The 13,808-nt window shown below is 41.6% G+C and overlaps 2 protein-coding genes across 10 annotated transcripts in view; both read right to left on the bottom strand.

The window, feature by feature from the left end:
• mnd1 (meiotic nuclear divisions 1 homolog (S. cerevisiae)) overlaps positions 1–329 on the bottom strand; it is a 30,758-nt gene extending 30,429 nt beyond the window's left edge. Inside the window, exon 1 of the mRNA XM_071407011.1 lies at positions 159–329. Within this exon, the coding sequence (XP_071263112.1) occupies positions 159–161 (3 nt within the window). The 5' untranslated portion in view covers positions 162–329. The remainder of the gene's footprint in view (positions 1–158) is intronic.
• Positions 330–1,521: 1,192 nt separating this feature from the next.
• trim2a (tripartite motif containing 2a) overlaps positions 1,522–13,808 on the bottom strand; it is a 59,958-nt gene continuing 47,671 nt past the window's right edge. For 8 of the 9 annotated variants that reach the window (XM_071407005.1, XM_071407002.1, XM_071407010.1 and 5 more), the window contains exons 8-12: positions 13,049–13,216; positions 12,295–12,475; positions 6,721–6,791; positions 4,583–4,723; positions 1,522–4,222 (exon numbers count right to left, since the gene is read on the bottom strand). In XM_071407005.1, the coding sequence (XP_071263106.1) occupies positions 4,070–4,222; positions 4,583–4,723; positions 6,721–6,791; positions 12,295–12,475; positions 13,049–13,216 (714 nt within the window). In that variant the 3' untranslated portion in view covers positions 1,522–4,069. The remainder of the gene's footprint in view (positions 4,223–4,582; positions 4,724–6,720; positions 6,792–12,294; positions 12,476–13,048; positions 13,217–13,808) is intronic. The other variant, XM_071407008.1, reaches the window with a different exon arrangement.

Raw genomic sequence — 13,808 nt, 5'->3', positions numbered from 1 at the left:
AGCTAGCATACATGCTAGCTATAGTATACTTCGCTAACGTTAGCTACTGTAGAGTTCAGCCAAAGCTTCTTCAATTGGCTATCTAGCTGAGCCAGTTAGCCAGTGTGCAATTAAAATGGAGCAAGGATGTTGACTGTAAAAGGGTATAACTAACTTACCATTATGCAATGTAAATAACCTACACGGACCGCGCTTATCCTTCAGTGCAAGCAATGAGTTTCCCGCGGTAGTTCAAGGGTTGTCAACAAGGGGACAAGGGAAGGGAGGGCGGGGTATTAAACTCGCCTCTCATACCCTGGCGCCATCTGTTGTCTGTTTAGGAGAGCTACAGTCCTACACAGTACGGTCTACTATGGTTATGATCAGTGATGGAAAAAATGTGGCGAGTAAACTCTGATTGCAGGTCGCCGTGGAAAAAGTAACGTTCCCTATACTTCCAATGCATTTTTCTGCAAAAGGTGGGTGAACTGTTAGGCAAAAAGGTGAGGAAACTGCTTTTACCCTCCACTACCCAGTGTTTCCCATGCTCTGTCCTGCCCCCCCGTGAACATTTAGTGTTTTGCCATTGCACTACACAGCTGGTTCAAATAACCAACTCACCATCAAGCTTTGATTATTTGAATCAACTAGTGTTGTGCTAGGGTAAAAACCAAAACGTGCACCAGGACCAAGTTTGGGTCACCCTGCACTTCACCACTTCCAATGATGTATATAAACCCTGGATTGCTGATGGATGTATTGGCCATATTGGCACTCCCCAGAAGAAGCAGTCCTCAATTAAATCTTTCAAGGACAAAATGTTTCAAATATTTGAATATAATGATGATGCTCGTGTCTCCGCCCTAACAATGTGCCATCTCAATGGCTGAAAGGCAGGCGACAAGCTTAGGTCCAAAATGAGCCCATGGAAACGCATTGGATTTATTTGACCGATTTTGGCGAAAGGAAAACCTCTCGCTTCACTTCTTCCTCTGATGTGTTGAAGTATTTTGTTGTTGTAGTGTGAACAGTAACATTAGTATTTTCTAAGAATTAAACTTTAAGGAAAATGTTTTTTTTTATTTTTTTATGTTGAGTGCTCATAATATAATTTAGAAGTATGCATTATGATGTCTGTAATAAAAAAATGTTTAGACATGAATAAATTAATTTCTATACTTTCCTAAATGTTTTACAATTGTCGGGGAGAGGCAAGGTATAGGAACAGTGGCTTCAAAACAGCACCCCCTGTCAGTCATAATATACATAAATCATTGGTTATGACAGTACCAAAGAGGGTGGCAAATCCTCTAATAGCAAAGCGTCTTTGTACCAGGAGTGGGTACATGGAATATAATAAAGGTTAGGATTCTTCCAAATGGACAATTCCCCAATGAGAAGATTTTACCAGAGGCTGCAAGAAAAGTCTACAGAAATAGCTTTGTTATTGATGCCTTTTTGACAACATAAGTGTTTCTTCATTGAAGTTTCTCATCTACAGGCTATTTCTTATTCATTCATTGAAGTGGATTCACAAAACACTTTTTTCAGGAATGCAATACTTTATTTCTGTGCTGTACACAAAGAGCAAATAAACATCAATTATGGAATGGTCAAACTTGAGAAAATGTTTTCAGATACTGCAAGCATATTAGGGCTTTGGGAAATCTGACTTTAAATTTGAATGTTCTGATACAGTGAAAGGGAATAACACTTCCGTTTTTAACAGGGTGTTGTGTAAAGTTGGAATGTATGAGGTGGAAAAAAACATTCTAAGTCCGTGTGTCTGACATTAACCATGTGCATGACATTCATAACACTTGGAACAATACACAATCTTCAAAACATTTTACATACACATTCAGGGGGTGGAATGGAACAACACAGTCATTGCAATTACCACTAAAACTTACTTTCTGTACAAAATGTTTTAAATTGCATATCACACTTGCTGCATTACTGAGAGCTAAACATACAAGATATGGGCACTTCTTCCATTTGGCATCAGGGTATCAACATGGACGAGGACAACAAATAACTTAACAAGGACAAATACAAAATGGGTGCCTGAAACTATGTACATGAAAGTAATGAATTGATGTGAGTCAGTCAAGTGCTTTCGAATCAAGATGGACACATAAAAAAAAATAGATAAGGAGAGCATTTTTGAAGGCTGAACCTATTATGATGTAGGCTAATTACCTTTTGAAACAGAGTGCAGTCTATTCACACAGATTACATCGACTGTTAAGCCATTTTATGTTTTTTTAGACCAACTATTAGACAGTGTCAGCTACAGTATCAGAATACTACACCTGAGTAGTATCAATAGTTTTTGTGACAACAGACAAAAAGGGCAGAAAAATTGAGGATGGGAGGTAAGAGTTTAAGAGTGTAATATCAGTTTCAATATTGTTGTTATCGTTTCTAACAGTTCTACAAAGACCTACAGTGCAGAGTAGCAAGAATAACACAGATGTATAACTACATTGTTAATTTTCAGGATTCATTGAAAGTGAACTTAACATCCAAGAATGCTTTGAGCCATCATAAGTAGTATCATAAAGAGTTTAATGTGAAGTGTCCCTTTTTGTATTTTACAGCACGTGCACGCACACACACACGCACACAATATTTTGCATTGAGCAACAATACCTAGTCTGTTATTATTGTGGAAGAGAAGCAAAGTGTGAAACCACCGGACTAGAGGAGATAAGATACTATATCATACATTGAGCAGTATGTGAATTCCTTATTGTTAATATATGTAAATATCAAGTGGTGGTGTGTAGATTGAAAAAAGCACTCCCACAAATACAAAGAACTATCTACTAAGCAGAATGTAACCATTGGGTGATGTCACAAAATGTGTCATCTGATACCAAACTTCGATTGCTTCCTGTAGATGGCTGCAATCTTTGACAAACGTTTTGCAGATGTTTGGGAATGTTTCACAAATGTTTGTGGGAAGGTTTTCGGACAGCGTTGCATGCACTTGTTATATATACCATGCTTAAAAAATACCCTGATATATTTAAGGTTCTATGTATGAAATTGAACAGGTGAGGTGGGTAGAGATACCTGTAGATAACTTATTTTTACTGAGAACATTTTACTAAAAGCTACTTTAGCCGGAGATTATTTGCCGTGATCGTTGATGCCAAATAATAATCGGGGGATGCCAAGAAAGTGAAACAATCTAATTCATTGAGACATATTTTTGGAGCTAGTCTGTGATTAAAGTCCAGGCACTTTATTTGAGATTTTTACTTCCTTTCAATCTCACTTCCATACACATTGGTGACCGTCAAACTAATATTAGCAACAACTTCCGTACATTAATTTCATTGCATGATAAACATTAATTTCCAGTTTTACATCAAGTGTCATAATAATAAATAATGAAAGGAAGAATTGGTCCAACCTAACCATGATACCCAGTTATCATTTTTCATCATCCCAACAATCCCTTTAAACAAAAAGGAATGTATTGTATATCAGCTCTGGGGTGAAGTTTCCCCTAAGTTCAGATCTAGGATCAGCTTCCACTCCACCCATCCTAACCTTAACTATTGATGGGGAAAATGCAGAACTGAGCCAAGATCAGCATCTAGGGACGACTTCACCCTACTACTTCTGTATATCACATTAGGGGCAGGGGCAGAAACTAGTCGAATAAATCTCCATCCTCCAATCCATAGAGATCTCAATCATAGTCCCTCCTACCTAAATCACATGACCGATTCTCCTTCTTCCTCTTCCCCATGGCCGACAGTAGAAAATACGTTTCTGGGAAAATGCGGGGTTTCTCTTATGAAGTCCAGGGGGTCGGTGGAGGACAAGCTTAAAGGTCAGAGGTCACGAACGAGGCTACAGAGGCACACGTCAGGGTGAACAGTTAGAGAGTGGTTCTGTATGGAACAGTGATGGATGGCGGGATTGAATTAGTGGGTGAAGTGGATGAGTGCAACTCCACCCATTACTCCGTACTGAGGATGGTGTGTGTGTGCAAGTCTTCGTGTGTGTGAATCTGTGAATGTGAGTGTGTACGCATAAGTGTGTGTTTGTGTGTACACTAAGTGTGCGAGGGCTACTGCAGGTAACGGTAGACTTTGAAGCAGTGGTTCCCAGAGTCAGCCACCACCACATGGCCATCGGAGGTGAGGGCCAGGCCCTGGGGACCGTAGAGAGGGTCTGCCGATGTGTTGATGTAGGAGAGGAACGAACCACTGCCATCAAACACCTGAGAGAGGGAGAGAGAGAAAGAGGGGGGAGAGAGAGAGGGAAGAGAGAGAAAGAGGGGGAGGAGAGAGAGAGAGGGGGAGGAGAGAGAGAGGGGGGAGAGAGGAGAGAGATAGAAAGAGAGGGGAGAGAGATAGAGAGATAAAAGCAGAGAGAGAGATACATTTGAAATACCACTAATCTAACTGACTACTCTAGATGCAAATATAATACTTCTAACAAAAAGATTTGATAATAAAATTATATTTTAAAGAGCATTCTAGAGGACAAGAAAAATGTTTTAATTTAAAGTTTAGTTAACACCAAAACAAGGTCTCCCACTTCCCTGACCTTGGTCTCACTTCCATACTCTTGGCCTCACCTGTATTCGGCTATTGCCCCAGTCTGCCACGATGATGTTGCCGTTGACGTCCACTGCCACCCCCGTAGGGGCGTTGAACTGGCCATTCCCCTCCCCATTGGAACCAAACTTCAGAAGAAACTCCCCCTCAGGGTTGAACACCTGCAGAAAGGTACACATCCTTTTTTCAGAAGGGTACACAATCCCTTTTTATATAAAGAAAAAGGTACATATCATCATCATTTGGTTCAGTGGATGCCATGTTGCTGTGAGATCGCCTAGGCAGAGAGCCCCTGGACATTTTGTAAATATTTTATAATTTCTACATGTTTTTTGTTGGAATCTTGTATATTTTTTGGGGGGGGGGTTGAATAGCCAAATGTTTATAAATTAAATCTGGATTAGGTCTATTTGTTTCCTGCCCATGAATTCATTGCAAATCAGCTGTCTCATGATAGCTAGCTAGCGATGCCACCATACTAGCTAGCTAACGTTAGTGTAGATTTGAATACCCCCATCCTATTTTTCATTGTTATTTCTACGGTCTCATGACCCAATGAGGAGGACTAATTCATGGCGAGCTGACAGTGACGACGTCATCGCTCGGGAGGTTTCCTCCGAAGTTATGAGCGGCCCGTCATCATAATATCCTGAGTGAATGGAGACTGGAGAGCTCAAAAATAAACATCTCTTTCTACGCTACAAGACCAGAGAGTCAACGGCTACGGAGAAATCGCAGTCAGGTGGAGGGCGGGGGGGACGACGACAAGGTGCCAGTGAGATGCCTTCAATGGAGAGTGAACTGTGCGGTCTGCCTGCCAGTCTCCGGAGGACCTGCTCATCTCCCCCCAATGACCTCATTTCTCTGCTCAAGCCATGCGATTCCATCTTGACTGTTGGAGGCTTGAAACACTCAAAACGTTCAACACTGCCTGAAAATCATAGTCCAGATCTACTATATCCTATAGCGGTTTTATTTTATTCTTGTTTGTAGCGATGTGTCGTTTGAATGTCATGTTGAACAATGCTAAACACAATGTTGAATTGACCTTAACCAACTTTAGATTTTCTCCCCAAAATAATTTATCTCCAAGACAATGGGTCGTACAAATGGCTCGAACCCCAGGGGTGATACCACGTGACCTAGCAGGACTATAAAAGTTCTGCTCCTCTATCTCTTACTCTCTTTACTCTGAACCTCCAGCGGGCCGACCATAAGTCCTGGACCTTTGCCTTTCATGGCCAGAACTGGTAACTGATAACTTAGGGGGAAAGTATATATTTAGGGAATAATACCTATAATCCAGTAAATACATTGGGAAGGAAGTGCCCGCGCACTAAACAGGCTCAGAAGAAAACATACGACTTAAAAAGAGCTAGTGTAGCTAGAACGGTACACTTTAGCTAACCGTCTTCAAGGAAAGAAGGATACGACGATTAGAGCATAGCCTCTGCAACTCAAGCAAGGAGCCAACAGAGAAGAGCAACAAGCATAAGGACACCAACTCAGGACCAAAGGAACAACCTGATGGAGGAAACCCAATTCAACAGGGAAAGGACACACAGCCATCTTCTTCCTTTGTTCTCCTCTATGAGGCCTGAACCATCAAGAAGCCACAACAGACTTTGATCACAGAGTAGAACATAATTTAATGCTCAGGATCTCGAGGTCTTCCAATCTATTTTCTACTTTTTCATGATCATTCTCATTATGTTTGTAAATATTTTGATTAGTGTTATTAAATGTTGATTGTTCAAAGCAATTGTGTTTGTCTTGTTATTCTGTTAAAGAACTCCAGTTGATTCTCAAAAGAATTCATACCTTCAGATAAACCAATAATTACTATTGTTAAAATGTTAGTCTTATAGAGTTATTGCTAAAATAACCCTATAAGCCTCATTAGTCTTCTTAGAATATAACTGTTGTCCAATACTGGACTGGTGCTCCGTTAATAATATCATAGTAATAAGTATACACACTATTTTACCGTTTTTTCAAGTGCTTTAAGATCATTTTTGTAATGAAAAGCGCTATAGAAGCTGAATAAATCATTTATTATTATATCCCTTTTTCAGAAAGGTGCACGTCCTTTTTATGGGAAAATCTAAAAAAAATTCACAAGGGTACAAATAATTTGTAATTGGTGAGGTGGTCTTACCTTCACAGAATGATTATGGAAGTCCGTAACAATTATCTCATTGTTATGGTTGACTGCTGCAAAGTGAGGACCTGGATCAAACAGAGAGATAGGAGCAGGGTTAAATGCATGTACTATGGCAATGTAAAACAACGAAACAGAGGAAAGTGGAGATGGCTTGCGGTGATGGCAGAGGCTTGAGGATTGTAATAGCCTACTCTGGACTACCGATGAGTAGTGATGAGCTGCCGGGGCATCACCCAAGTGGGTGCTACTTGTTTGTATGGAAGAATGGCTACAAAAGTCAAGCGGCTACGCTACTTACGGCTGCGGACGTCGAGGTGCGCTGCTAAACGGCCGCCCACTGCTCAAGCCATTGTTTGATACCACCAAGACAAACTGCTTCAGCTCCTATCCTGACATCCTGTTTTTGTTTCCTTGTTTAATACATTTTATGTGCCGTGTACATACGTCAGCTGCCATGTACCACGGCCTACATGTAAATGTAATACAACTACTAAAGACACCGCTGACAAAGTTGAACATGTCTCGATGTAACGATTCTCTAATTCCTCCTCCTCCTCGGACGAGGAGAGGAGAGAGGGATCTGAAGACCAATGTGCAGCGAGGTATGATGACATAACTGATATTTATTGAATTACGAAACGAACACGAAAACACTTGAAAATTACAAAATAACAAACACGACGTAGACAGACCTGAACATGGAACTTACATACAACATGAAGAACGCACGAACAGGTACACGACTACAAACAAACGCTACAGTCCCGTGTGGCACGAACATACATACAGACACAGGAGACAACCACCCACAACGAACACTGTGAAACAACCTACCTAAATATGACTCTCAATTAGAGGAACGCCAAACACCTGCCTCTAATTGAGAGCCATACCAGGCAACCCTTAAACCAACATAGAAACAGACAACATAGAATGCCCACCCAAACTCACGTCCTGACCAACTAACACATACAACAAACTAACAGAAATAGGTCAGGAACGTGACACTCGATTTAAAACAATGTATCATTTGATATGATATGTTTATGAAAGACATGCCAAAACATATGTAGAAACTGATTCCACTGTATGCATTTTATTCTGTTAAACTGTAACCAAATATCATAATAAACTATGTAATCATTAACACATTTTTAAATGAAACAAATGTATTTAACTGAAATGGAAAGCTATAGGGAAGAGTGTGGTAAGTTGAGCCACCCTTGTTTCTAGGAAACCATACAGAAAATTAATAATTTGACCAAATATTTAAGAAGATTCATCATTTCATGGAGTCTGTGGTCCCATTTTTTATTTAATTTATTTTTTGACAAAAAAAGCTATCGTAATTGTGTTGAATTTTGTGTTTGGGAAATAAAGAGAAATGGTTTTAAAAAGGTAATTGTAATATGTGACCAGTTTCAGGAAACTAGGCACATGTCGCGGGTCACTACTTCACAGGAGATCCATTTGAATGTAATCCTTTTTTGTGAACTTTTATGTGCCTGAATAACAAACTTGTATGCCATCTGAATAAAATGTTTATATTACGAGCGCCATATAGCAGGCTTCTATCTATTTGAGCTGCTTAGTATGTGTAGGTAATCCTGTCTAACGTAGCTTTTCTTAGCCTAACCAGCTCTGCTAGGGCGAGTAATGTTCAGGGAGCTGTTCTCTCATTTTTGTCTGGAAGTAGCAATCAAGTTAGCCAGTTAGCTTGGGTGCTTGACTGCTGTTGTTAGTACAGAATGCTCAAATCAACCCTTAAATAGATGGGTCATGCTAAAGCTTAAGAGGGTGTGAACGATGGTGAATGGGTGTAGACAAAGAAGAGCTCTCCAGTTGGTACCAAAACATTCAAAGGCCATTTTCTCAAAAGTGAGGTTACACGTTTATCAACTTTTAAAGCAGAATGACTTTCCCATTGTTCCTCAAATGCAGTGTATGAAATACCATTTCGTAGCTCTGTGTCTCTGTTTTTATCCAATGTAAAAAACACAATTTCAAATTTTGCTACATGAGACTGAATCAAGGTCAGTCGGTCTCATATTTCAATCAGTACATATTTCAATCAGCGGCTTAACTTACCCTGTCCCTCAGCACAACAAGTTATGCCATGAGACCACTTTCTTAATTTTTTTTCAAAACTGTAATGTTTACATTAATTCTGATTATTTCCAGGGATACACAACATCCTGAAATATATGTAGATATTTTTGTTAGAAAGAAAACTGTATTTCCCTTGACGGAGTGATGATGAATATAAAAAATGTCTCAACTTACCCCACTCTCCCCTACTGGAGAGTCCTGCTGTACAAATGGTTGTTTTTGACAGGTCATTTTCTAATTATGTGTACGCTTAGGCCGACTGTGTTTTTTTATTTGTTTTTTTTTATACAGTTTTCACATTTTATTCATTAGCTTATTTACATTTACTATGTAAATCATGAACTCTAACTGACTATGGTGCAATAAAGAAAGTATTGGATAGATTATATTTGATAGTCCCAGTCGGTATTAGAATGTCACGGCCGCCTGTGGGGAAAACAACCTGTGGTTACCTAGGTTACCCCATTGACACACAGCAAAAACTTGACCTTTTTCAAATGCTATTTTCTTGTTGTCTGCTTGTTTTAGTCAATTACAAAACTACATGTAAGAAAAGTACATGTCTAAAGATTACTTTTCAACACTGCCTGCTCCTGAGTGTTCTGTCTACTTAGAAAAGCGTAATATTGTAGGGCTTCAGTCATGATGGTGCTAGCAGCCACGTGAGTGCTAGCTAGCTACCGACCAGAACATTAAGCTAGCCAAGAACAACAACAAACGGACTATACAGCTACAAGTAGAGAGTGGAGTTTCAAACGGACTATACTAAATATGTCATACCTGTGATTAAATGTTTTCCACACACAACTACGTGTAGTCTACTTGGACACCAGGTCCCCACATTTCCCACTTGCCCATGCCGAATAACCTGAAGCCACAGGGCTCTCCTCGCAGGCTCCATTTCCCTATGTGGGAGCATTGCAAACCTTAGGTTGGGATTTCTTTACCCCTTTTTCTCCCCAATTTCGTGATATCCAAATTGGTAGTTACAGTCTTGTCCCATCGCTGCAACTCCCATACGGACTCAGGAGAGGCGAAGGTCAAGGGCCATGCGTCCTCTAAAACGAGACCCTGCCAAGCCACATTGCTTCTTGACACACTGCTCGCTCAACCCGGAAAACACCAATGTGTCAGAAACGCCATACAACTGTACAACTGTCGACCGAAGTCAGAATGCATGTGCCCAGCCCGCCACAAGGAGTCGCTAGAGCACAATGGTACAAGGACATCCCGGCCGGCCAAACCCTCCCCTAACCCAGACAACGCTGGGCCAATTGTGCGCCGCCTCATGGGTCTCCCAGTCGCGACCGGCTGTGACACAGCCTGGGGTTGAACTCGGGTCTGTAGTGACGCCTCTAGCACTGTGATGCAGTGCCTTAGACTCCTGTGCAACTCGGGTACATTGAACAACATTGCAGCTTTTCGGCATGTTTTGTTATTTCAGTATAACAAAAGAAATGTACGAAGTTGGCTCTTTTACAATGGGGGTCAATTGGAAAGACTTTTCCCCAATTTGTGAGCGTGGTCGAGGGGAATTTCTTATGACGCGAATATCGACTTGAAGTTTCAAACATGACTTGTGTTATGACATAACAAACGAGGGGGTTCCGGGGGTTCCAAAACCTGAGATTCTTTCATTTTCCGGTCATTGTTATCTTGAGCAACCATCAACAGCCAAAACAAACTTTTCAATATCTTTTTTTCCCCCAACTTTACATCAGCAGCAGCAGGATTTGCCAGCAAACCAACGTGGACAACACAAGAATGTATGCTTCGTTATACATGGCTCCCAATGGGCCCAGAAACCCCAGGGCCTCCCCTTTACATTGGTGATCTTCACCCTTAGGTGACTGACGCGGTTTTGTATTACAAGGGACCAAATGACCCGTCGTTCACTGAGAAGCACTTATGTCAACTTTCTTAGCCCAGCTGATACTGAGCGTGCCCTGGACACGAGTGACTTTGAAAGCATTCATGTTAAACTTATGCGGATCATGTGGTCTCAGCGTGACCCATCCTTGAGAAAGAGCAGGGTAGGAAATACTTTTGTTAAGAACCTGGACAAGACCATCAGTCTTCGGAGACATCGTCTCCAGCAAGCTGGTTTGTGACGAGAATGGGCAGTCTAAAGGCTATGCCTTCGTCCAAGGAGACTTCTGAAAGAGCCATAACAAAATAATACAGAATGCTGCTAGTGTAGCACAGTGTAGCGCTTACTCCTCAGCCTAAAGTGGCTCCGCTTGCACCAGGGAATAGCTAGCTTTTCGCATGGCACAGACTGGTAAGATGCTTCAGGAGAGCTGTCACGTGCGCTAGCAAGGCAGAGGTCCTGGGTTCGAGCCTCTGTGTGAGCCGAATCAGGAGGAAGTGGTACTCGCTAAGCAAGCAGTGTAATATCCTTTACATTGGTGCCTAGTGACTCGAATCTACAGTTGCGCTCAGGTCAATGCTGGGGTCGCTGTTGAGTAAGTTTGAGGGGTGAATGTAGCACATAGGGCTGTGTGAAACTTACTCCTCAGCCTGAAGTGTCCCCACTTGGGCACGGACTGGTAAGACGCTTTAGGAGGGTGGTCATGTGTGCTAGCAAGGCAAAGGTCCTTTGTGGCCACCAAGCCACTATATGTTGCCCCAGCACAAGGTGTCGAGTTCCTCACGAACCAAAACAAGGTGATCATCCTGGTGATCATCTCCTACCAGCCTGCTGCTCCAGCTGGGTACTTCATGGCTGCCACTCGGATAAATCCAAATTATTGGATTTCATGTGGACAATATTTAGAAATGTAAACTTTAGTCATGTGAATTAAGAATACCAAGTGATTATATAGGCCTATTACTCCAGAAGAAGGAAAAAAACAAAGCAACGTCAACAAAGCATTTCTTTTCAAAGTGAAAACACGATGGACTCTGTCACGTTTAGGTAAGGTTAACCCATACCTTTAAAGCAGCAATCAGCAGTTGAAACAATTACAAAGCGTACTCCCCACCCCTGTTTCTGTAAAAAGAGGGGGGATGGGGCAGGAGAAATGTAACCGCTTTCAAATTCAAAAGACAGAGCTATGGATGCAAGGATATCCATGAATACAAAATTATAGTTTCAATCATGTTTTGAGGCTGTACAGTGTTTGTTTACATTTACTTTGTTTACAAACATTGTAGTAAAACAAGCTATATTTTGGGTTCTGATGGGGTATGTCAGTTGAAGTAAGCTGATGACACACACACACACACACACACACACACACACACACACACACACACGAGACTGACAAAATAAATGGGCTTCGAGATATTAGGAAGAGCATGCGGGAAGTCCCCCTTGATCAAATAAAATGTAATAGCTCAAAAGGTCAAAGGTCACGGTCACATCCTAAAGGTCACTTGCCTGGGGGAGTCCTCATTCCACATGCAGGTGGTGGGAGCAAAAGACAGGGAGTGGAGAGGGGAGTGCAACACCATTACCATTGAGTGTACCTGCAAACTGCCGGTCGCCGTTTCCGCGGTTACCAAACTTGGTGACCAGCTTGCCGTTGGGCTGGAAGATGAAGACGCAACACGCCTTGTTGTCCACGATGATGACGTGGCCGTTCCTGTCCACCGACACGCCTTTGGGGCCCATCAGCTTGCCCGAGCCAATTTTATTCTGGGGGAGATAGAGGAACAGTCAGGAAGGACAGTGGATAATACCCCAGTATTTCCGTTGGGTATTTGATATAAAGAAATAGCAAACAGGTTATCTCAAGTTAATGTTTCAGGTTAACATTTTCAAATCAGGCTAACATCAAAGTCTCTTAGTGGCATGAGAACCTATTTTTCAGGTGCTGCTGGGTAGAAAAAGACTAATCAAGTCAGAAAGCATACCCACATTGAGTTATCCATTATCAGTAAGCATCAGCCATGCAAAGCATCACTTAGGATAAAGCAATTCTGACAGCAACTATTAGATGACATGATGGAACAGACCGGAATCCAAACTGAATAGACCTCCATTTCAATTTATTTTCACTTCAATGATTAAGTCTGGACCTGCTCCAACTGAGAGGCACTCGGGCCGACAGTTGGGGTGGTTAGAAAGCAGCACAAACGATTTCAACAAATTCAGGTCCGAATCCAGACTGAGGGTTCCAGATCCAGAATCAATCAGTAAAGTGGAACAGAGCGATATCTAGTGTGGATTCCAGGATAAATGACGGCATTGTATACATTTTGAACTCACTTTGAACTTCCCGTCGCTGGAGAAGATGCTAACCCACTTGTTGTCGTAGTCAGCTATTATGATGTCACCGTTGGGGTGGACCGCCACTCCTGTGGGCCGCTGCAGTTGCCCTGGAGACCGTCCACGCACCCCAAAGCGACTCTTGAACAGACCGTCGTTAGAGAAGATCTGCAAAAGAAACACGGGCCTGAATCATCTGATTGTCAAAATGCTTTGAAATATAAAACTTAAATCAATGCATAGTGAGGGCTCTTTTTTGTTCAGTCCTTTAAGGAAATCATTTGAAAATCCTCTTTGATATGATAAATAAATGACACTTTTCAATTATTGAACTGGAATTGTTAGAGTTGGTATGTTTGCCATATTTTCACATTTGCAAAAGCACAATGATATACAGCAAATCAATACAAAACATCTGAGCAGTCAGAGCTCCTAACCGAGTCTTGTTTTCATCCAGTCTATATCAGAAGAATATTCTTCAGACAATCTCTTCAGACACACCTCAAAGATCTCTGGTGAGAACTCACAGTCAAAAGATACCACTGTGACTAATTCAAGGCAGAACGACTTCAGAGAGATGAGCTAGACGCAGGGCTGTTAAATTCAGTTTCTGTACGGGCAAAACACTTCTGTTTTTCATCCTCTCCTCCATTCATGGACTAATTCAGACCTTGGACAGTGCAATTAACTACCAGGTAGAAACAAAAAACTAATGTTTTGGCCCTCCAGGTCCGGAATTGAACAGCCCTGAGCTAGATGC

This window comes from Salvelinus alpinus, chromosome 6, assembly GCF_045679555.1.
Source record: "Salvelinus alpinus chromosome 6, SLU_Salpinus.1, whole genome shotgun sequence".
Lineage (NCBI taxonomy): Eukaryota > Metazoa > Chordata > Actinopteri > Salmoniformes > Salmonidae > Salvelinus > Salvelinus alpinus.
This window is presented reverse-complemented; position numbering and strand designations above follow the sequence as displayed.